Source organism: Panulirus ornatus, chromosome 57 (assembly GCF_036320965.1).
Source record: "Panulirus ornatus isolate Po-2019 chromosome 57, ASM3632096v1, whole genome shotgun sequence".
NCBI classification, from domain to species: Eukaryota; Metazoa; Arthropoda; class Malacostraca; order Decapoda; family Palinuridae; genus Panulirus; species Panulirus ornatus.
Window position 1 is genome coordinate 20,538,527 of NC_092280.1, and position 25,565 is coordinate 20,564,091.

The following is a 25,565-nucleotide window of genomic DNA, read 5'->3' on the forward strand; positions in this document are numbered from 1 at the left end:
AGAGTTGATTGCTCTCGTGTGTGGGAAGGACTATTGTGACAGTCGGTAGTTAGGTTTGCCATTTGTTATCATTTGAGGCTTTTTCATGTAGTGTGATTGAATTTTCAGGTCTCCATGAATGGTATTAGTGATAAGTATATTTTGTATATTAATATACTTCGAGGGAGACCATGGAAGATTAAGTTTAGCAAGTTGTTATGTAGGTGAGAACAAATAAATGTTGACATACTTTACTGTGATCTGTATCTGCACAGTCGATTCGATATATATATATATATATATATATATATATATATATATATATATATATATATATATATATATATATATATATATATAAAGAGAGGCGGAGCTAAGGTGCCGTTGGTACACGTTTGTGGTTTTCGGGTTAGTACCACTCTAATTTTAATATATGGTTTAATAATGTTATAGAATTATAGACATTGTTTTGATTAGAATATTGAAAATACATTTAAAACTTGAAACTCATCTATCAAGAGAAATGGGACCTCATTAAATGTACAAATATTTGTATATTGTATAATTGTGAAAGTCTATAAACTGGATTGCTTTGTCGCAATTTTTTTCTCAAGCCGTTCCCTGTCTTGATCACGTAATAGATATTATGACAGACACGAAGCCAGACCCGGAGACCACAAACACATATTTTGGGAGCAACTGAGTGAGTGTCACGAGTTTTGATGCACGAGATCGGGTTTTAGTGATGGGTGATGTGAATGCGAATGAGGCAGTTGAGGGTTATAATTGCTATGTATGGGCTGTTCAGTATTATGAACAGGAATGGTGAACAGCTTGTGGAGTTAAGTGCTCTGTAATTAGCGTTTCGTATGGGTCTATATTGGTCGTTGTCTTCCTGTTCCACGAGAGCAAGCGTCTCGACAAGCCTTGTCTATCGGCCTTGGTGTGTTCAGTGCACTGCAACGTCCACACAAACATTCATTCTAGTTCTTTTGTAATGTTTAAGAGCTCTTTTTCTAAAGCTGTTTCAACGTTTCGAGGAAAAGTAGATAATACGGATGCAAAATAGAATATTCTTTATTTCTTTTGTTAGTATTTACCGTCTAGATTTTGCATAACAAAAACTTTGTATTGTAGTTAGAAGCTGATGTTTGAATGATTCACTAGAGAGACATTTTGGAAAATTGATCGAGGAAGGAACTTCCATCATCAAAGGTAACATATCCAAGAATATACTAATAGTTTTTTTTTTTTTTAAACATTTCAGTGAATTTGCTATAGAACACTAATTGCTGTGATAATCTCTTCAGAATACACGTTGCGGTTTGTCATTATGCATAAAAGACATGCAGTATTTCCAACAGTCAGCGGGGCTTGCACAGAGCGAGCACAGTCGTGCGTGGGCTTCGTTTGCAGCCGGGGCAGTAAACAGGTGGATTCTTGCTCACTGACTTATGGATCTTATGTGGCTGGGCAGCCACGCTTGAACCCCGCGAGACTTTCCCAAACATTTTGTTGTGTGGCATCAGACAAGTAAAAGTTGTTTATGCAGTACGATTTTGCCCACTATATTCTGCGGGTGTTGAGAATACGAGCAGCGTGGAGGATGCAGGGAAACTCTGCTCTCGGTGGTTGACACGAATGAAAAGGCTGGTAACCTTATGATACCTTGTTTCTTACCAGGCGATATTTAATTCCGGTATCATCTTGGTTGCTCTTCCCTGGACGTACTCGGTCATATCTTTGTGTTTCTGTAGGAGCTGTGACCAGACCTGAGGGGCATAATCTACTTTCGGTGAGTGTTGTGAATAGCTTGCCGAACGTTAGATTTCTTGTACACTTGAAAACGGAGGACTTTTCTGGCATTGCTGGAACACAGTCTACCCATCCATCTGTTTGGTTTGAGACCGAGCTTATCTTGGCCTGTTGTAGAACTCTTTTAAAGTTTCTTGATGCAGGACCTCCATTCTCTGAAGCAGTGTTGACTCCCAGTTCTGAAGTTCCTTCTTTTGCTGGTTATCTTTTGTAATCTTTCACGTACAACGTTAAGTCAGCGAAACGGTCCCACTGAACAGCATTTCTAGAGGCCTAGCAAGTGCCTCTGTGAATTCCTTCAACACAAATGGGGATTCATTATTAGGCTCCAATTCATTATTAGGCTCCAATAATCTATGATGTCACCTTAATTCTCACAAAAGTCTCGTGGAAGCTGTAGACAATCTCTTTATTTCTGTTGCTACAGACCTGTCCTATGTGACTACTATATGTGATTACTATTTGTGTGTTACGGGGAGGCAGTTTTGCACTGTTGTTGCCCCGTCTCTTAACCTTGTTTAATATGTATCATGTCTTTACTCCTGTATGTGTGTGTATAAAGACACGTCCCAACCTAAGGTAGGTAACCTTTATCGACCAACCCCAAGGGAAGGATGAGCAACTGGGTTAGGTGTGGGCTAACTGCCTCGGCCAGGTCCGTGTTGACAGCGCCTAGCCATTACACCACGGAAGCTAGGAGTATAGTGACTGAGGGATGGTGTTACTGTCTGTATGATACATAGATGAAAGCAGCAAGAGTAAAATGATACAGCAATCAGTTTTTAGGAAACTATTAAGTCTGACGACGAAATAGATCCTTGGGAACGAAGGTACGAATCTTTGCCATGTTGACTTGACTATAACGGGTGGATTTAAGGCAAGCCATCGTACCACAGCCTAGCACCGGTGAGGTCAAGGGTGTAGAATACATTAATTTCGATACGTGCGTCAACCAAAACCTCAGATGGAAGAACTGAAGAGAGTCTTTGCATTAGTCTGGTCAGTTATGTTCGACTCAGAGAGGGAGACGGTGATTTGGAATCAAGTGTTTGAAGGGCATCCGCAGGCCGACTGGAATCGAGCGCAGAGGTCAAATCCTGGTTGCGGCAGGCGGTCCACAGTCAAACTCAGCTGTTCATCATTCCCAAGCGGTTGGTCGATAACTTGAGTTGCTGGTTTAGGCTAGTGTGTGTGTGTATATATATATATATATATATATATATATATATATATATATATATATATATATATATATATATAATGAGAAGGCTTGGTTAGGGCATTCAGTTGTCGTGCTGTCTTGGCTAAAACAAAGAGGAAAGTTAACAAGATACCATCATGTATGTTGTCGTGGTCATGGTAAACATGAGGGACGTCAGAGGTTTCATGACACTGGACGGTTGGAGCCAGAGATCGGCCCTGGACACGACTGGTTTCCGTGGGCGGACGGTTAGCTGTGCAGGTGACGGCCGGTCGCGAGGAGTGGCAGAGGTGAGTGTGGTAGCGGTGAGTGAGCAGTGTGGAAGATGTATGGCACCAGGCAGAGAGGTGCGGTGCACCAAGAGGAAGGAACTGGACACCTTAAGTAACTTCATGGCGGAAAAATTGATAGAATGTAGAATGAAAAGCGTTGTGTACGCGAGGAAGAAGAAGTAGATAAAACAGAACAACCGATGGTTATTTAGAGCACAGCTGTTAACTATACGTCGTGGGCAGAGTAGTTACGATGCAGTGTGGGTGCTGGGAGTGATGTGTTTAGAATGTTTCTAAATCTAATTAATGGCCACACTGAGAGATGTGATGGTATGACGAGGATATATAAGGGAATGATGAAGCAACAGGTGTGTGTGTGTGTGGATGTTGGTTACCGATGTTTGTGGAAGTGTCAAGGTCACGAGATCGGTAACTGGAGGAACTTGACGTCTCTCCCAAGATGTGAGGGAACGAGGATGTCCACAACGAGCCAACAGGGAAGTCGGGAGGGAACTGCGAATTGGTCAAGGAGGATGAGTTGGAAGAGATAGGAAACAAAGCACGAAGTAAGATAAGGAAACAAAGTAGGATATAAGTTAAGTCTGATCACGTTGATCTTGGAAGGTGTTCATGGAGATGTTTTAGGCGGTAGGCAAGTTCTCTCGTGTAATGAGTTAGGGATGAGGGTTATTTACCCAAGTGGTATTATGATCCACTTATAAGTATGATATGTATATTAGCAGCTGGCTTTTGAAGACAGGGTCATTAAGGTAATGTGATCCGGCAACAACTGAGCTCATTAGTAGCTTTTGACGATTAAGAAAACTAATCTCACGTTTTCCAGTCATGAGTCCACCCACGGTGATGCATAGTTCAATGTACACCATTAGTCTCTTAGGGCTGTAAAGGTATTTATGATGGTACGTAAATGTACTTAACACTTTGAAATACAGTAGATCTTGCACCTTCGTTTGTCGTGCTTCACTTGAGCTGCCTCGTTTTCTTATTATAAGAACTGAAACTGTATTGCATCTAGAGTTTAGAGGAACATACACATAGAGAATGAAATACATTATTACATTTATTCATACTTAACGTAACATATGCTAAAGTGGAATTGATTAATGACCATACTATTGGGAAGGAGTATGGTCTTGAGTAGAGACGCGATAGCTTAATACTGTTCTACATACACAAATGCATACATGGGATTTGTACATTATCTGCCACATTCAGCAGGAGGTAGGAGCCTTAGCTTCGCCCTTGTGGGTAAGCCGTGTGGTAATGCTATGGTGATTGAGCGTTGTCATGATGTATGTCGGGATCTAGCGATGAAAGCATCTTTGGCGGGTGTTGGGTCGTTGCTGGCAAGGGGTACTTCGTCAGCAGGTTCCTGTAGGACAGACGGGTGTTGGCGGGGTCAGTTGGGCGTGTGGATGGAGGAGGTGAGGATGTGGAGGATGTGTTGGGCGTACTGAGAGGCCGTGTCCCTGGTCAGCTTTTGGGTGTAGTAGTCGAGGGAGTAGCAGAGGCGGCCCCGGAAGGTCTGGAGCGTGTGCTGGCACAGTGTGGGCATAAAGTGGCACGAGACGGAACGCACCACCTTGGTCACCTCCACCTCGGCTCCCGTGCCGGGGAACGTGCCGTTCAGGTTGCCCATGTTGGTCACAGTGTAGTGGTTGTCGTTGGCTGAGGGCAAGCCCAGTTTAGCCAACAAGGCGTTGTAGCGGATTATGATGCCCAGACGCTCGCTCATGGGCTGCAGCCTGAGCGCAAGCTTCGTCTCCGTCAGGTGATACTGCAGGATGTTGTGGACGCCCCGCGTGTACTCCCAGAATGCTTTTAAGTCGCCTTCGCTTCGTGGGAAAAGTCACATCCAAGAGGGAGATGTGGCATCCGAAAGTATTCTGTCGGAAGTTCTCCGGCCAGTACCTCCTCATGTTGATGGCCTGTTGTGAGCAGAGTTCAGTTTGCTGCAGGTTGCTGTTCTTAGCTAATATCATGTTGAACAGCGCCAGGTTGGCGGCTGCGGTAAATGCCGAGTTCAAGGTCACGCCTTCCATCTTGCATCGACGGAGGAGTTTGTAAGTCGTATTCTCGTCCAGTTCATTTTCAAGAACATGAGTGGCGGCTTCGGTCTGTGCCGGCATTTTGAAGTGAGTTGTAAAATTCCACACTGGCTTACCAAGCGAGAGGATGATGGTGTAGAAGCGGCGGAGGAAGACACCTACCAGAAACCAAACTGACGCCATCTCATCGCCGAGGCGGTCTTGACGAGGCTCGGCAAACGTTCCCGCTTCACTCATGTCGACAGTCTTTCCTTCCACAAGGTCATTTAACACTCGCAGGAACACTTGGCAAAACTTCATGTTTGTGCTTCCGTCACTAATGTTATGGTGGAAGCCAAAGATACACACGTACTTATATTTCAAATTGTGGTTGCTATCCAGCACACACTCCTCGCTGGGACGCAGTGTGACAAACCGAGTGAACCACAGCGGACCCTCTTCCATGCGGTAGCGCAGTCGGACCAGAGACTGCACGGTGGCTTCCACGTCATCCGTGGCCAGCTCCTCCACGTCTACCACCTCCCTCGTCATCTCTCGCCACCACAGATCGTCGTCTTTGTGAGCCAGGTGTAGCCGCAGGTTTGGCATTTTCCTGTGGAAGAAATGTTAGACAAGAAGCTGTTGCTAGTACGGTGCCAATACGAAAAATTCACTGGGTTGTACATGGTTTATCATTCATGTATCTAAAGAGCAGTACAGTGTAGTAAAGTGTGATATAGGATTCCGTGGCAGTATAAATGCTTATGCTTTCACTTTGGTCACATAGTTGACTCATCACACGAGACTTGTCCGGACAATGTTCTCATTACAACCATATCCTATCTCTGCTGCTCTTATGGTTTACCTGTCTTAATCTGTGGACAGTAAAGTTTTGCATCCATAATATTAGAATCGACACAGCAGATTTTAACGCACAATTCTTCCAGACACCCAAGCTTTCAGAACACTTTCAGTTTTCAACCTCTGTTTTCATGGTACAGCCTTTTACTGAACCTTTCTCCGTTAAGCCTAACCTCATCTTTAGGTTCCAACTTTTCATCATTCAGTTCCCTGAACACGAACGTATTACTCTGGCCCATGTTTACCTTCACCATCCTCCTCTTACACACGTCATCAAAGGTGTCCACCAAGCTATCCAACTTTCCCTGATTCCACCAGCATCACAGAATTACTTGCATTTTACACCTTCAGGAGTTACCAGGACACAATTGTCAACCCCTTTCGCTCTCATCTCACACAATGTCCTACTGATTATATATATATATATATATATATATATATATATATATATATATATATATATATATATATATATATATATATGTTTATATATATATATATATATATATATATATATATATATATATATATATATATATATATATATATATGATAGAGTTGATAGAGAAGCTCTGTGGAAGGTATTAAGAATATATGGTGTGGGAGGCAAGTTGTTAGAAGCAGTGAAAAGTTTTTATCGAGGATGTAAGGCATGTGTACGTGTAGGAAGAGAGGAAAGTGATTGGTTCTCAGTGAATGTAGGTTTGCGGCAGGGGTGTGTGATGTCTCCATGGTTGTTTAATTTGTTTATGGATGGGGTTGTTAGGGAGGTAAATGCAAGAGTCCTGGAAAGAGGGGCAAGTATGAAGTCTGTTGGGGATGAGAGAGCTTGGGAAGTGAGTCAGTTGTTGTTCGCTGATGATACAGCGCTGGTGGCTGATTCATGTGAGAAACTGCAGAAGCTGGTGACTGAGTTTGGTAAAGTGTGTGGAAGAAGAAAGTTAAGAGTAAATGTGAATAAGAGCAAGGATATTAGGTACAGTAGGGTTGAGGGTCAAGTCAATTGGGAGGTGAGTTTGAATGGAGAAAAACTGGAGGAAGTGAAGTGTTTTAGATATCTGGGAGTGGATCTGTCAGCGGATGGAACCATGGAAGCGGAAGTGGATCATAGGGTGGGGGAGGGGGCGAAAATTTTGGGAGCCTTGAAAAATGTGTGGAAGTCGAGAACATTATCTCGGAAAGCAAAAATGGGTATGTTTGAAGGAATAGTGGTTCCAACAATGTTGTATGGTTGCGAGGCGTGGGCTATGGATAGAGTTGTGCGCAGGAGGATGGATGTGCTGGAAATGAGATGTTTGAGGTCAATGTGTGGTGTGAGGTGGTTTGATCGAGTAAGTAACGTAAGGGTAAGAGAGATGTGTGGAAATAAAAAGAGCGTAGTTGAGAGAGCAGAAGAGGGTGTTTTGAAATGGTTTGGGCACATGGAGAGAATGAGTGAGGAAAGATTGACCAAGAGGATATATGTGTCGGAGGTGGAGGGAACGAGGAGAAGAGGGAGACCAAATTGGAGGTGGAAAGATGGAGTGAAAAAGATTTTGTGTGATCGGGGCCTGAACATGCAGGAGGGTGAAAGGAGGGCAAGGAATAGAGTGAATTGGAGCGATGTGGTATACAGGGGTTGACGTGCTGTCAGTGGATTGAATCAAGGCATGTGAAGCGTCTGGGGTAAACCATGGAAAGCTGTGTAGGTATGTATATTTGCGTGTGTGGACGTGTGTATGTACATGTGTATGGGGGGGGTGGGTTGGGCCATTTCTTTCGTCTGTTTCCTTGCGCTACCTCGCAAACGCGGGAGACAGCGACAAAGTATAAAAAAAAAAAAAAAAAAAAAATATATATATATATATATATATATATATATATATATATATATATATATATATATATATATATATATATCCGACCGTCTAGAAAACACCAGACAGAAGGAACGAATAGAAAGAAAATATAATAGATGAATGAAACAAATTGAGAGAAAAAAGTACAAAGTTCCAAAAGTGTGTAAAAGAAAGGTAAGGGATTCATACTCCCATTTCATAAACACACACACACACGATGAAAACAACATATATAATTAATTCCTTATCACCATTGTGCAATATCTCAAAACACCAACACTTCGAAGGCCGTCACACTTACACATCATCTGACACACGGACACACATCACGTGACTAGCAGAAACACCCAATTACCTGAACATGATCGTGGATGCCTGTTTTATGAGATCAACATCTAGCTGGGTCCGGGATTCGAGCCAGAGGGAGTACACAGTAGTCATGCAGCCGTAGTCGTGTGCTAAACTCATAAACCTTTCGGCGTACCCCAGGGGCCGAACCCAACGCCCCTTCGATTTACTCTCTGTACTTGTGACAGGCATGGTGGCACTGGGTGAGGGCTGGCTGGCTGGTGTAGCTGGAGGTGTAGTGGTACCGTTCGAATCCTCACACGTCGTCAGAGAGGAGGGTTTGTATGCGTTAATCGTAAACTTCGTGTTTGAGATGATGGTGAGTGGAGAGATGGCGGGCGGGTGTGACGGTCCGTTGACGGTGCTCTTCGCATTGTGTATCTTAGGCCCTCCATCCACCACACCTGCAAAATAAACGTATCGTTACTTCTCACACCACAAACTGCAAGTTATTTCATCCTGTTTTGGATTATCTGTAGAATTATCTGGTGGTCATGAATGTCACTTACCTCGCCTCACAATCCTAGGATATTCCGTATATCCTAAGATATTCCGTATATCCTAGGTTATTCCGTATATCCTAGGATATTCCGTATATCCTAAGATATTCCGTATATCCTAGGTTATTCCGTATATCTTAGGATATTCCTTACATCTTAGGCTGTTTCTTATACCCCACCTAGGCTATTACCCGGCTGTTACCTATTACCAACAACGTGATCATTACTGTTGTGTACGTGCATGGTGCCTATTCATTTGAGAATATTATTAAGGAAATAAAATCGATTCTTGAAAGTATTTTCCACCATGTGTATCGCCCATTTCACTTACCAACGAACAACAAATAATATATATATAATGAATTTCTATCAAATCAATTTAACTCGTTCAAGCGACACGTTGCGCTGGCATTCCTTCACCAGGAAAACAAAAACTTGTTGGTTAAATATAGCGTTAATGTTTCCTCCCAAACGTTTATAAAACTCGATCGAGTAATCTTACTTTTGTGGTAACGATGAAGATCTGATTTATATACTAGTAATGCTTCTAAGTCTCACTGCTGTTCTGTGAAAGAAATTCGGTTGGTTTACGTGTCCACTTCAACCTCCACCTCCAGACAATGATAAACACCCAGCAAACTCTTTCTTCCAATACAGCACATCACATAATTTTTTGCAACTAAATCATACAATTCTGGCGTTGTGTCGGCTTTACAAACCTTCTGTTAGTTATGCTTAGTAAAAAGGGAAAAGAAAATACAGCGAAAGCTGATATTTTAATGTCACAATTATACAGTTGCATAAAGTTGACATTTTGCTATAACATGGAATGAATATCACTCCTAAAGACTTGCTTCATCATCGTATAACCCTGGGTATGTATAGGGGTAAGCTAGTAAAGTATTTCCAGTGACCTGCCCTGACCTGGACGGTCATATGTGTATCATTATGTCAGGTCACCTGACATAATGATACTGGGTCTCTCTCTCTCTCTCTCTCTCTCTCTCTCTCTCTCTCTCTCTCTCTCTCTCTCCTTCGGTTTACTTACTGTCAGTAAATTTGTCTTATCATCCCTGACAAAGTGTTGGGATAAACACGAGACCTTGGAGTATCTTGTTACATCTTTGCTCTGAGACGTAACAATATCATCTCCACGGAAGCAGTGTGGCGGATCAACAAGTAAAACGAATAGCACGGAAATGATCGTGTATCACCGGGACTGGTCACTACAGCTACACTTCACCACAGTTTTTCATAACTGGTGTGGAAAGCGACAACCTTTTGTTGCGAGGCTTTGAAGAGGAACGTTGGCTGGAGCGGCGGTGTATCTGTTTATCGGGCCTCCGTGGGTCGGTTAGTCACGGATCGTGGCTCCTACCTGAGCAGGAGCGTGCGTTGGTTGCGCAGCCACGGGGCGTGGACCCCTGGGGACCCAGCTCAATGGATGGGTCACCTGGCTACGTTGCCAGAGCTATGTGTACCGGTCGATAGAAAGTTGAAATGTTCCTAGGGTAGACTGACCAGTGAGCACGCCAGGAATGGTACTAGTCATGTTACTGTACTGTATCTTGGCACGGAACACTCCGAGTATATAAACATACAACTTACCTTTCATATTATTTAAAGATCTAATTATTTATACGCATATATTTTCAACGTATGAGACTGTACTATTGTCAGGTGTGTAAGCCCATATATAGTGGCTTCAGTGATATCTCTGCATAGTCTTAATTCCTTTAAAGTGGGTCACACTTTGCTAGAGTTGTGAGTCACATGAACGAAGCATTCTAAAAGATCGTGACCTTTAACGGAAGGCGAGTGCACTGATTCCATTCTTGGGTTCATCCCTTATCATCATAAGTTTCGGTTATCTTGATCATAGTTTACTGACGCTAGTATATAGGTATTATTATAAATACGTATACTCCGCTTCGTATTACTTTGGTTTGTGCTCCTGAGAGTTAGACCGCACAATATATTCGTTAAGCTGCTGCGTCAGATCACTGTGTGACCTTTGGCATCTCGAGGGTGGGCCGTTTTGATAACTGTTTCTTTTCATACACCTTTGTCTCTTCCAGTAACAATGACCAGGCACATTTTAAAAGACAGATTTTTCACTTCCGGAATTCGTAAATACTTTCTCATGTGTCGTCTTTCCCCCTCCCCCCCTCTATTTCAAGTCAAGCATGGCCTTGATGTAGACTTACGTCAGTTTTCTTCTTAATAAGCTCCTCGTGACTAACCAAATGCCTATACAGTTGTGTGTACAATGTACAACAAACATGGAACGAAGCCTCCGGTCTCAATTATTCGTAATTCCATCTTGAGACGTGTAGTATTCTGGCGGTGTCATTGTAGTCTATATATGGATGGAGTGGTTTAAAGAAAAACAGAGTCAGCCTCGAGTACCGGAACTTGGAAAGGTCGTCTGTAGTGGGGAAATAATGATTTGCACATATGCCATAAAACTGGGTTTGTGTTTTAATCAAAAGCAACAGATTTTGTACAAGTATTAACCCTGCTACCAGTTAATACTTACTAATGTTAATATCCCCCTGACTTATTTTATAAGAATATACCATATCTCGTGGTAAACAAATGACACGAAACGAAAATAGTTTCGAAGCATGTGCCAGTACAGATGGTATGCAATGGCAGAATAGTAGTTCAAACTTACCATTTCAACTACACGCAATCCACTGTCAGCTCTAAATTACTCCCTCGACACGAAACCTATCAAAACTATAATTTCTAAATGATGGTAAAGATATCCATTCACTCAATCAGTTTTATCTAGTAAATCTCGTTGTTGAAACATTGAAAACTAATAGAAATATGAAAAAAAATTATTAAAGGGTAAATATAATAGTTTCCTTTTATACAGAGTGTATATGTCATGTGCATTCACCGCACGTGAGCAAACAGTTTACTGTTATTATATTCCATCATGTGGAAAAGTGCCTCCATGACCGAGCTTTTCTGTAATGTTTGCTTTGATTTCACTTTCGATTTCTCCGTCTTCATAAGGCATTACATTAAACTTCTGTTGTATAACAACTATAACAACCTTTACACGTACTAACATTTATATATATATATATATATATATATATATATATATATATATATATATATATATATATATATATATATATATTTGGTAACAGTTCCCCCCAGTGCTCAGTTCCAATGCTCTGTACATCCATGTTAATTTTGAATTCATGCATTTCATGCCAAGATTTCTTGGATGATACAGGAAAAAAATAGTGTTGGCTGGAGGAATTGTTGAGCAACTCTTGTGTATGCCACTTACCTATAAGATAATCACATAGTGATACGGATCATTACATGGTAATACAATTCTCTTGTGGAAGTTGCAGGATGGTCATTTGTGGTCGTGGCCGTGACACAGTGGACCAGATCCTTCGTGCAAATGGTAATACCCTGTACGTATTGCTGAAATCACACCAACTGCAGTGCACAGAATATGTCAGTGTCAGGTCCTGCTTTAATTTCACGAAAAAAAAATAACTGACAACTTTGGAACTTGTTGCGTGTCAAGTGCTGATAATTTTATTATAAGAGCTGTGACCAGAGGATTACACCCCACAGCTTCTGCCCAATGCCAGCAATTTAAATAACTGCAGGCATTTATTACAATAATATCTATATTGCCCATAATGGACTACATTCATTAAAAAAAAAAATCCATCTACAAAGAATGAGTACGATATCTTCCATTGGCTTTGATTTAAAAAATTCCTAAAAGAATGAAAAGCATAAACGGATATAGTAATTTATAAGACTTGCATAGAATGTAATCAATAAAAATACTGAACATTTTCGCTAATAGTTCTTTGAAAGTTGTGGCCTTTCATTCATTCTTCTGGTTTACGAAAATAAAAATAACCCTCACGTGACGTCAAGGACGTGTTTGTTGACAGCCCTAGACAGGCCGTGAGGTTCATGGCGCATGTGTTCCTCAAACAGTTTACTTAAAAAAAGTGATTATCCCGATGGAATCTCTTACTTGTGCAGCTTCTAAGGTAAGTGAAATGTTAGAATATCATATCTGTCATGTATCAAGGTGACCAAGAACGATTGTGCTCTACGAGTTGCCCCTTTTTTTTCTGTAAATGACTTTTGGGACGTTTGTTGAACTGCGTTTAGGGCAGCTGGTAAATATGTTACGCCGTCTCTAAACCTTGTCTATAACTTTTATATACTCGTATGTTCTTAGGCACACATACTCACCCTTGCCTAAGGCCAGGTCCCCATTTAAATACCACCCGCGAAAGGAGCATGAAATCCTGGATTGTGTATGAGCCGACTGCATGTAGGTCTGGCCCCCAGAGCTGGTCCGCGTTTTAGACCTTAGGCCTCTCATCTGCAGTGGTCATTAAGTCCGCCATCGTCATACTAAATCCACCCTAAGCCTATATATTTTATCTGAGTTTTCTTAGTAATTTTACGTATAGGAACTATTTTATGAAGGCCAAAGTAAATAATTAAAAGATACCAAAATGTTTAGGTTGTAGCAGCGTGTGTGTGTGTTACTTTAAGGTTCGTTGCTGTACAGTACGTCATGGAAGGGTCGAATTGTGTCTCGTGATAGACGTTAAATTAGCCCCTACAGCGCAGCTGTACTACCACATCGTCCTGCTCTGGTCATGTGGTTGTAACATGCGACTTTGCATGTTTATCAGATCAGTTCGTCTTAGCTGGATATGAGGGAGTGAAACACTGGTGTTCGAAACAAAAAGAAGGAAGGGTGAAACGAGAGTAAGGTGCAAGATGGGTGTGTGTGGTGGCGGGGTAGGTAAGTGTGAGTTGTGTCGGATGGCAGTTGAGGCGATGGAAATGGACCTGCCCTCTACTACTGTGTGTGCAAGAAGGCGTTTTGGTCATAAGATAATGATAGATAATGATAAACATTATCATTGTGTTATTGATAATCATAAATATCGGTATCACTGATTTTAACATGAAGGTAACGGTAAGAGCAATGATTATACCACGTTTTTAGTTATTATTATTATTATTATTATTATTATTATTATTATTTTATTATTATTATTTATATTTATTTATTATACCTTGTCGCTGTCTCCCGCGTTAGCGAGGTAACGCAAGGAAATAGACGAAAGAATGGCCCAACCCACATACCCATGTATATACATAAACATTACGTTATTATTATTATTATTATCATTATTATTATTATTATTATTATTATCATTATTATTTCATCCTTACACTGGAGACAAAAAAGCGTCTCGTATAAAATTCTACTAGTGTCTTGCTAGCGTCCATGATCCACTTTAGTTATGGGATAAAGGACAGGTTGGTTAAGCTAGCCTCACTCAAGACAAAAAGAGAAGGGGAAAAAAGTTAGGCGTAATCGTCCTAAGCTGGTTTTATGACTAGCGACTGACTCGTTCTGGTGGCCAAGGACACAGTTACGTACTTAGTACCACGCCATTATCACCCGTATTGCCTCACAGTATAATGTACATGATGTCAGATCCTAGTGGTATGCGTCACGTCTGAAGCATTTACCTTTCTGAATGGCCACAGGCAAACAACGAAGCAGTACTACTTTGCTACTCTGTTCCCGCTGTCTTTCCTACGATATGCTTTTTTCACATTTTGACTACTTTCGCTTTCTATTGGTACATTTTCCTAGGAAGTGTACGTTACCTTCATTTTTTTTTTTTTTTTTTGGCATCTGTTGGAATATGAATGTATCAACATGGGAGCTACGTTCCCTTTCACTAGCAATGAGTGCGATATCTTCCATTGGATTTTAGTAAAAAGTAACGATGTAAATATACCAGATATTTTTTTTTTTAAGAAAGGCAAAAGCAGTCAAAATCTGAAGTACTTGAGTAAAATTAATTCCGGAAATAGTCGTAAAAAAAAAAAAAAACTGCTGATGTATTGTTCTCCAGCCTTGGCTGCAACAAACCTTATGAGCCACAAACGAATTTTGTGGATGTAGTTGGTATTGTACACAGTGAGTGGCATGGCTCGGGCAAAGCGCCCCAGTCGAGGCCATTTCGGGTAAAGGAAAAAATAGCTAGAAATTCGTCAGGGCTGTGCAGTTGTTTGTAAACTCGTTTTTTACAGGTAGAAAGGTTGTAGGAAAAGTGAAAGATGGAAAGAGGAGGAGAAGTCCACATACTCGCTGTTTCAGGAGAGAAAGTGGTGTCGAACGGTAAATCCTGGAGCGGCCGGTTCCCACGCAAAAACTTTAGGAAGCAGGAGACAGACGCTTGATTTCGCGAGCAATGGTGAAGATAAAGGGGAACATAGAAGGAAATTGCCTTTTAGCACAATTGAATGTAACAAGGTTTACTGCTTCCCATTCCGAGATGCTGCACAAAAGCAGAACAGAGAGAGGAAATATGTTTAGTAAGAGAGAACGAGTGATAGGAGGAGGTGGGGAGGGAAAGTGAGTTGAAGCGAGTAAAGCGGAATCATGAGCAGAGTGAACAGGGTTTGAAACTGAAGAGAAGCGATCACTTAGGAATAAAAGAAAGAGATTAGGCAACAGGACAGGACCCTGAGAGCTTATTTCCCTCACATGATAAATCACTCGGCATTGCATGGGTAATAATTACATCAAATTGGTAACGCTAATGATAATTACAATTCCATCATCAGTGGTAAAAGTGGTTGTTGTTAGTCGCTATTTTTTTTATGTTTTTTACATTTTTTTTTTTTTTTCGTCTTTTATCTGAAGTCACACCTGGAAGTATGTAGACAGGCTAACAGAATGGAGTCAGTCGACTGTATTTTGTCGTACTGCGTTCGACATCCTTCTTAAAGGTCGTATGTGGGACGCATGAGCTATCGGTTCGAATGAATTTACATCAGCTGATATGGCGACGTCGTAACATTAAACAAATCTAACCGAATTTTGATAACACTGATGATAGACTTCACGTGAACGTTATGAGCTGAACCTACCAGCAAGCTTAGGTTGGGAAAGATGTTCATCACTATGTATTTTCTTTTTTTTTTAGTTATATTAGTGGAGGGTGAGGTGTGTGTGTGTGTGTGTGTGTGTGTGTGTGTGTGTGTGTGTGTGTGTGTGTGTAAGCAGGGCAGGCCTGGAAAGAGATTACTAGTGACTACAGAGAGAGTACGTCTTAGAGAACTAGTGCATACCACAGACGAATAGTAGTAAATGGCAAAAACTAGACTAGAAACTTGACACGGGGGAGATCAGCCCAGGTGACTTGTAAAGCAACACTTGTAAGAGCGAGGCGAACTTGTATCTAATATATTACAGTATGACAAGGAAGGAAAGAGAAGACGGAGGGGGAAGGATTGTAGTCCATATGATAAACTATAACCTAACGTTTCACAAACTAGTGAAGATGGTGGTCCTCCGTGTCAGCATCGTGGCTAATTGTTTCGGTAGCATGTAACCCATACGGATGAACTAGATCAAAACACTTATTGGACGTATTAAGGAACACCGCAGTACTGGGGCAACCTAGGCTATACGCTACTGGAACCTCTCGCCGTAGGGTAGTGAAGATTTGATGGTAAGAGTTACCGGTTCTGAGCAGTAGATAGCCCGGAGCACAGTCAACATATGGCTTGTGATAAGATGTTCGCCTTCCTACTGTTTATCAGGTGATTTTTTCAGAACACCGACAGCCATTGGGAGAGAGAGAGAGAGAGAGAGAGAGAGAGAGAGAGAGAGAGAGAGAGAGAGAGAGAGAGAGAGAGAGGAGGTCTTAACTGGGGATGTGGAGCCGTAATGACCAGAGAGTAATCAGAAAGTCCACGACGGAGGGAGGAAGGCACCAGGACTAGAACAAGGTTGCTCTCTCTCTCTCTCTCTCTCTCTCTCTCTCTCTCTCTCTCTCTCTCTCTCTCTCTCCCGGAAGGGGGACACTGGCTTTGAAATTCATATACATTTTTTCATCCCCCCCCCCCCATGGATTTTTTTAATAGCGTGAAGTAATACATCAGTTACTAGTATCAGGTTCCGGAGGCCTCAAGTGACCCTACCAGTAGTCGTTTGGGTTCTGTAATAAGCCTCAGAAAAGTGAGGGTGCCGAGACCCGAGACCTTGGCCCTACTAAGTGTGAGCTGCCTGGTGCTGGTGGGGTCGGGGATAGTGTTGTGGGCGGCGTGTTGTGTGTTATGCCTTGTCATAATGAAGATCTATAGATATATATAAATATATATTTATAATATATATATATATATATCATCACCAACACACATATAATATGTACTCAAACAAACACAAAACATACACAAACATATATATAATAAATATATATATATAATATTATATATATATATATATATATATATGCGTGTGTATGTATGTATATATGTATGTGTGTGTGTGTGTGTGTGTGTGTGTGTGTGTGTGTGTCTGGTTTTCAGCCATATAAACATTTTCTTTCGTTGGACTGCTCTTCATGGGGATCAGGTACTAACATAGGTAACTATCAAGTATCATAGACTTTACGATCTATGGGTGTGATGGTCTGACCTTTACCTACCTACCCCCTAAGGGTCATTTCAGAGGCCACGCCATTATACGGAAGGATTATACCTGCTCAAAGGGGGAAGGTTACAACATGACTATTCCGGCAGTGTAAACTGCTGCTTTCTGTGATCATTATTTGTGTCTTGCGGGGAGAGAAGTTTACATTCGTGTTGCCCCGTATCTCAAAATTGTATTTATGTGCGCGCGCGCGCGCGCGCACACACACACACACACACACACACACACACACACACACACACACACACACACACGCCACCCAAAGCCAGGTAACCATTTATCGACCAGCCACTGGGGTAAGGACGAAGTACTTGGACGTAGAGGCTGACTCTCAATGCCCAGGATTCGAACCTATGCTTACCCGACCCCCCCGGATGGGCCCGTGCTAACTGCAGGTCAGCATCGCTAAGCACTACACAGTGTATGAGAGAGAGAGAGAGAGAGAGAGAGAGAGAGAGAGAGAGAGAGAGAGAGAGAGAGAGAGAGAGAGTACTGGCTGCTAGGACCGTGGTGAGGCGTGGCTGCTACAAGTTAGTCCAGTGCCTTGATGGACGTCTCTGGGGAAAATGATTACCGTCAAGTATTAGGCTGGCGTCAGCAGCCGTGCCACAGCCTCCAGCTCCTGCCTGCCGTCGTATTCTAGGTGTTCCCTGAGTTGTGTATGGAGTGGCGGGGAAACGCGTTCCTGATTCACTGATCTCCATCTCACTGGGTTTATCAACACGCGGGCCTGCTGTAGAGCGGAACGTAGGCGAGTCCTCAGCAACGACACGTCTCACAGCTTTTAGTATTGTGTCCCCGTCACATACGGTGGTGATACTGGGGGTTATTTTCGTACCTGCGATGGTGTGGCAATTAAAAATGTTGATTGGTCTTACTTGTCATGTTGCCCGTAGATGTGAAGCAGCTCATGGTGGGGGGCGGCGGCGGCGGAGAAAACTGTAGGTGACCGAGGTAGTGTTGCCTGAGGTGGCCGAGGTCAGAGAGTGTCTGGTATGGTGGGGTGGGTGGTGGTGGTAGTGATGTGTGTAAGGGGCTTGGGATTGGGGGAGGGGAGGGTGTATCAGGTGAGGTAGAGGTCCGGGAGTATGGGTGTGCTGGACGTAACGCGTTACGCAGTGAGCTCAGACAGAGGGAACGTCACCTCGTTATAAATAAGGGCCGGGAGGACGTCACGGGTACACTGGCACACCGGCGCGTCTGGCTGTTGGTTATAATCACCGTTTACTGTTTGTGTCTAAGAGGAAGCGCGGCTTCCCTTCCTCTTCCTCCATCGCTTTGTTCTTGTACCAGGCCTCAGCCCTATAGATGGTTAGTTACGCAACCCCAGGACTCCTTAGTATGGGGCCATTTCCGCTCCGCGGCTGCGCTCCACGCGGAAGTAGGGCAAAGTGGTCTCCATGGGGGCAGGCGAGACCCTCTCGCTGACGTTGTTACAGCCACGTAGAACGATACGTCTCGCTAGCGATGACAGACTAGTACCCACATTTTTCCCAGCATGTTGGAAAAGGCTGTGAAGAGGGACGGGAGCTGGAGGCTGGAAATCCTCTCCTACTTTATTATTACCTCCCAAAATATGGAACAGAAAAGTCAAGCCGACATTTGGCTTCTTAAGGTCCAGTTGGCTGTTACCGAGGGGCTCCGCCTGCATGACGCTGGCGAGGCTGTATCCCTCTGGGTACAACACTCTCGTCAAAGAACTCGCCCCAAGGTGTCTTATTTCCCTGTTCTTAACATCTGTCCACCGTGCGCCTTGGTACCTATTTCTCAGCCAACCCGAAACGGAAGTATGAGGAGACGGTTTAGCTGCGAGATGGCTTGCCTTGGCGGGCCCATCACACTGGTGGTGGCTCACAACGCTAGCCACGACCCTGTGAAGGCTAATGTATTAAGTATGTAATATTTGTATTGGCTCACAACGCTAGCCACGACCCTGTGAAGGCTAATATATTAAAGTAGGTAATATTTGTATTGGCTCACAACGCTAACCACGATCCTGTGAAGGCTAATATATTAAAGTAGGAAATATTTGTATTGGCTCACAACGCTAACCACGACCCTGTGAAGGCTAATGTATTAAAGTAGGTAATATTTGTATTGGCTCACAACGCTAACCACGATCCTGTGAAGGCTAATATATTAAAGTAGGAAATATTTGTATTGGCTCATAACGCTAACCACGATCCTGTGAAGGCTATTATGGTAGGAAATATTTGTATTGACAGCAACGGGTGTGCCATGACTATATGTATGCTACCAAGAAGTTTTATATTCTGAGCGACGCCGGCTGCGTCAAGTAATGTTTGTATGGAATATGATCAAGAAACTTGGAGTAACCTACTGCGATACATGGATTATAATCGGGAATCTTCGAGTAGCCTAGTTGGCGCTGCAGGGATAATGATAAACTTCGAGGAGCGTACTACGATGCATGGATTATAAGAAACTTCAAGTAGCCTAGTTCGCTACTTCGAGTAGCCTAGTTCGCTGTAAGGATTATGATAAACTTCGAGTAGCCAATGGCGCTGCAATGATTATAATAAACTTCGAGTAGCCTAGTAGTTTTGATCGTATAATACACTCCGAGTAGCCTAGTAGTTTTGATCGTCTTTTTCGGGTGAGACGTCCGTAACTATTGGAAGTTATGGATATTGATTATTGTGAAGATTCACCTGGTCCGTGGCTACGTAACACGAGACCAAGCACTTCTAAGGAAACTCATGAATCTGTAAAACCAGGGGATTGATTACCTTGCAGCCTTCCATGGGGTTAGGATCCTCCTGTAATGCATGCATGTGTAGTCCCGCCTAGACTTGTTCAGTACGGTTGCCACCAGCAACTTGTTGTTGCACATTTGATGCTCTTCATCATCTGTTGTTTTTCCTTCTGTCTTCTCGTCTAGGATCTTTGCTTGTCAGTAATTTTCGACATTTGATTTTTATGCGGATTTTTTCTTCGGGAAACTTGAGGTAAATAATTTACCTTATATATATATATATATATATATATATATATATATATATATATATATATATATATATAGATAGATAGATAGATAGATAGATATTTTTTTTACATAACTCCTCCAGTTCCTTATTGTACTGTCAGTCTTGACTGTTGACGGGTTACAATCGTGAACATACTTTCAAGACGAAAGTTATTTTGATACTAAATTTATATCTGTATCGTGTCGAAGATGGTCATCTCATCACCCACTGCACCCCGAGCTGTGGGAGGGGTGACGCAGGACTGTGGCGGTAGATTAGTGGCAGACGAACGCCAGAGTTAGTCCTGCAATGCTACGATGTGAGCAACTTTTTCTTTTTTCAAGCGACGCGTTTTTGGTTACGTAAGCCAGGTGAGGTAAACGGTTTTGAGAGGAGTGGTGGGTCAATGGAGGGGTAAGGGGGGGGGGGTAGTCGGCGTGGGTCAGGTGGTGAGGTGAGGTAAGGTCCAGCTAGGCCGGGGGGAGGATAACCAAGAGTTTTTGCATCAGTGACTGTCAGGTTTTCCCAGACATCTCACCACTGGGCGGGAGGAACGCCCACTAATCTTGGTTTCTCTTGTCCCTTGGCCGGCTGCAGGAGTCACTACGGTATATAATAGTGAAGTCGTTACTTACGTACGTTGGATTCCATCACTACCGACTGAGGGACCTGGACGACTACTCGCTACTGAACGACTCGGTAAGATTCACAACGGTTGACGACTGAGATCAAGAGAGACGTATTTCGTATCCGACCGTGAAGAACCGTTGCGTTCATTCTTCGTTGCGTTCATTCTTCACGTGCGTCCGGTTGGGGGCATCTGGTTACCACTCTCTCTCTCTCTCTCTCTCTCTCTCTCTCTCTCTCTCTCTCTCTCTCTCTCTCTGGTCCTAGTGTTGGTGTGTTGGTAGGAGCAGCCTTGGCGGTAGGCTGAGGTAGGGGGAGAGGGGGTTTTGCTGTTGAACTCCCCTCCCCCCACTCCACCAACCGCAGTCCCTCTCACACAACCTCCTTCACTTTCCCGCGGGTAACCGCGCACATTCGTGTCCCGGGCCGAGGTCACCGACTTCAGGTCAGAGGTCAGGCTAAAGTACCAACTAACGGTCCGAGACCAGGTCATAGTCGCTGACCAAAGGTCGTTGATTAAAGATAATAGGTCAGCTTAGAGTCACTGAATATGAAGGTCATCTATCAGTCTAACGTCACGAACTGAAGGTCAGAGGTCAGGCCAAGGTCATACTATGACTAAAATCAGAGACCAGGTCAAGGTCACAGACTAAAAATCGGAGGCTAGGTCAAGGTCACTGATTGAAGGTTAGAAGTCAGGCTAAAGTCTGTTAACTAACGAGCAGAAACCAGGCCAAGGTCGCTGGTTAAAAAAAAGGTCAGAGACCAGATTGAGATCGTTAACTAAAGGTCAAAGTTTCGGGGCAGTTAGAGAGTTCTCCAGGTCAAAGATCAGATACAGAGTTGTCCAGGTCAGTAAGGGGTAAGTTATTTACCGGTCAGTAAGAGGTATGTTGTTTACCGGAACTAAAGCCACATATAAGTCGTAAACAAGAGGCAGGAGGCTTAGCCCCCTTCACCACCAAGGTTAGAGTCAGTGGAGGGCAGGAGAGAGACACGTCAACAGTGTGGTAATAAGCTCGGCTTCCGCATCTTGTGGTGGTGGGAGGGGACTGGGTCATCCTTCACTTTCCGTGCGTTCCCGGGACGAAGGACCTTTTTTTTTTGGGTCAGGGGACTCTGGGTAAAGGTCAGAGGCCATTAAATCAGATGAAAGGTCAAGAACAAAGTAGTATGGCAGCACACATGCAGGTCAATGGCGGGGTATAAGGGTAGTTCAATTCAAGACCTTTCACAATTGCTGTAAACGAGGGTAAACACAGCATAGCCATGGTACAGCATAGGGGAATTAGCACGGGGCAACACAGTGTAGCAGCATAGCTCTCCGTAACGTAACACATGCATGTAACAGTCGCGTAACGGGTTGTCTCAAGAGTGTAAGGTAGTGGGTAGTGTGTCACTGGTCACACCCACACTCGTGCCAGGTTCCTCCTGCGGCAGGGATGTGTGTATGTGTGTGTCCTCAGCGCTCTCACTTCAGGGCGAGTCGCTCCTGGTGTGTGGCTGTGATGGTACCCCAGGTTGTCCACGTCCCTCGGTGGAGGCGGTCAGCAGACACCTTCTCTTCACGGAGTCAGTTGTCCCGATTCTACCTCGGTATACATGATCTCAGACCAGCAGGAGTGTGAGGTTAAAGTTGACCTGTCCAGTGGCAGCAGGAGTGTGAGGTGATCCTGTCCAGTGGCAGCAGGAGTGTGAGGTGATCCTGTCCAGTGGCGTGGAGTCTTGAGTGTTGTGACTGCGGCGGGCTGGGACCTGGAGAACTCGTCTGTCCCCCAGTGACGCGGAAGGACGCCCGAGTTGTCCCTCCGTACGTACAGCCAGCCACCTGGATTACTGAGGCTGTACTGGGACGGTAGGGATGGAGGGAGGGTTGGCATTACTATGACATGTTTGTGTTGCATGGCGGGAAGCCTGAGGCCCCCCTGCCGCTCCTCCTTCCCTCCCTTGCACTCGGCCTCACTCTCAACCATTAATATACAACACACGGTCGTGGCCAATACACGGTCGTGGCCACCGTGTTCTAGAGGGCAGAGGTGGGGGGGAAAAAAAGAAAGACTGCAGGTGAGTTTGCCTTTCGCCTGGCGGACACTTTTAACGTGTTCAGCCGACGTCAACAGTTAAGGTTTTCAAAGTTCAGGAGTGCTGCTGTCTCTGAAGGTTAAAGAAACTAAACTTTGCATGGACAGTCTCCGAAGTGCCTTCGACGTCTTCATCTTTCACCATTATTTGTATCCGGGCAATGAGGCGCGCGCACCATATTGCTTAGGGCTAATAGGGTAGAGAAATGCAAGGGTCGCAGGTGAAGGCCGAGGATGAGAAAACACCTAATGTATAATAAAAGATTCGTGTCGGGAGTTGCAGAAGGTGTGAGTCATGGTAGTTATCTTAAGTAATAACAGTCCACCACTTTCACTGGCAGTTAGGAGGGTTGGCACATATATAACTCCCGAGTGTATAATACTTCACCCAAGCATCATTAGATTGAATTGTACAATGCAGTGGTTATCGTACACACACACACACACACACACACACATCCTACCCGTCGCTCGTGGCCTGACAAAGCTAGGATGACTTAACAATACGTCATCAGACACAACATTCACAGTGAATCATAGATGGAAACAGACCTTTAAAAGGAACTTCACCAACACTGTCATAACATCAGCCAATCTCACGTCCCTAGCGATGTCATGTTCCATTGTATGCTTGTAAACATCGTGACCCACTTTACACATGGTCTTGTCCGGAACAGCTGTGTGGTGGTTTATCATTATCATGCCACGTGCACTTGTAGCCATGTGTTATTGTTCATGTCACCGCTGGGCCTAGTCCAGTGCAGCTGCTGCTGCTGCTGTGTTTACTGCCGGAGTGTCGAGTATCACAGCGTCCAGTGCTGCTGCTGTGTTTACTGCAGGAGTGTCGAGTGTCACAGCGTCCAGTGCTGCTGCTGCTGTGTTTACTGCAGGAGTGTCGAGTGTCACAGCGTCCAGTGCAGCTGCTGCTGCTGCTGTGTTTACTGCAGGAGTGTCGAGTATCACAGCGTCCAGTGCTGCTGCTGTGTTTACTGCAGGAGTGTCGAGTATCACAGCGTCCAGTGCTGCTGCTGCTGTGTTTACTGCAGGAGTGTCGAGTGTCGCAGCGTCCAGTGCTGCTGCTGCTGTGTTTACTGCAGGAGTGTCGAGTATCAGCGTCCAGTGCAGCTGCTGCTGTGTTTACTGCAGGAGTGTCGAGTGTCGCAGCGTCCAGTGCAGCTGCTGCTGTGTTTACTGCAGGAGTGTCGAGTATAAGAGCATCGATCATTGTGTGAGGATTATGGTCTCGGGTCGTCGATCATCTGGGGTCATTCCATGATCATTACCAGTCTCGTGTCTGGATATGTTTACCACAATCACTGGATCACACAAGCTTCAGCCTGTGGCCTGGAGCCTGGCACATCCACCTGGTCCCTCACCCAACATGTGGCCTGGAGCCTGGCACATCCACCTGGTCCCTCACCCAACATGTGGTCTGGAGCCTGGCACATCCACCTGGTCCCTCACCCAACATGTGGTCTGGAGCCTGGCACATCCACCTGGTCCCCCACCCAACATGTGGCCTGGAGCCTGGCACATCCACCTGGTCCCTCACCCAACATGTGGCCTGGAGCCTGGCACATCCACCTGGTCCCTCACCCAACATGTGGCCTAGAGCCTGGCACATCCACCTGGTCCCTCACCCAACATGTGGTCTGGAGCCTGGCACATCCACCTGGTCCCTCACCCAACATGTGGTCTGGAGCCTGGCACATCCACCTGGTCCCTCACCCAACATGTGGCCTGGAGACAGGCACATCCACCTGGTCCCTCACCCAACCTGGAGCCTGGCTGGCTGACACGTCCACCTGGTCCTCTCTGCCTCACCCAACATGTCAGGTTTTCAACAGAAATTTGCTGAGTTAATTTTCCGTAGCTTGAAGATGATGCGCTCTGATAACGTGTCCTATCGTACTATGAGGAGTTGAGTGAGGCAAAGGCACTCTGTGAGGAGAGCTGAGCGAGGCACGTGGACTCTGTGAGGAGAGTTGAGCGAGGCACGTGGACTCTGTGAGGAGAGTTGAGCGAGGCACGTGCACTCTGTGAGGAGAGCAGAGCGAGGCACGTGCACTCTGTGAGGAGAGCAGAGCGAGGCACGTGGACTCTGTGAGGAGAGTTGAGCGAGGCACGTGCACTCTGTGAGGAGAGTTGAGTGAGGTACGTCGACTCTGTGAGAAGAGTTGAGCGAGGCACTTGCACTCTGTGTGTCTCAGATAGCCAAGCCATCCTAACCATTGTCCAGGTGTTCACCTCCTGCATCGACTCCCACCTGTTTGCTTCGTACTGGACCACCTCTGCCGCCAGAGAACTCGGGAAAAAATACACATATTGTCCCTTTACTGCTGCATACTCGATGCACATGACGCTCACCCTGAGGACTGCAGAATGTTGCCAAGTGGGGCGTTTATAGAGGTGGAGGTCGACTGCTGAGCAGCTGCAGTCCAGCCCAAGGTTTGAGGCTTCCAGGTGTGA

General features: G+C 44.4%; 1 protein-coding gene across 1 annotated transcript in view; it reads right to left on the reverse strand.

The window, feature by feature from the left end:
- Positions 1–4,334: 4,334 nt before the first annotated feature.
- Positions 4,335–25,565, reverse strand: part of LOC139766236 (uncharacterized) — a 46,687-nt gene continuing 25,456 nt past the window's right edge. The window contains 3 exon segments of the mRNA XM_071694576.1: positions 4,335–5,119; positions 5,121–5,928; positions 8,370–8,766. Of these exon segments, the coding sequence (XP_071550677.1) occupies positions 4,688–5,119; positions 5,121–5,928; positions 8,370–8,766 (1,637 nt within the window). The 3' untranslated portion in view covers positions 4,335–4,687.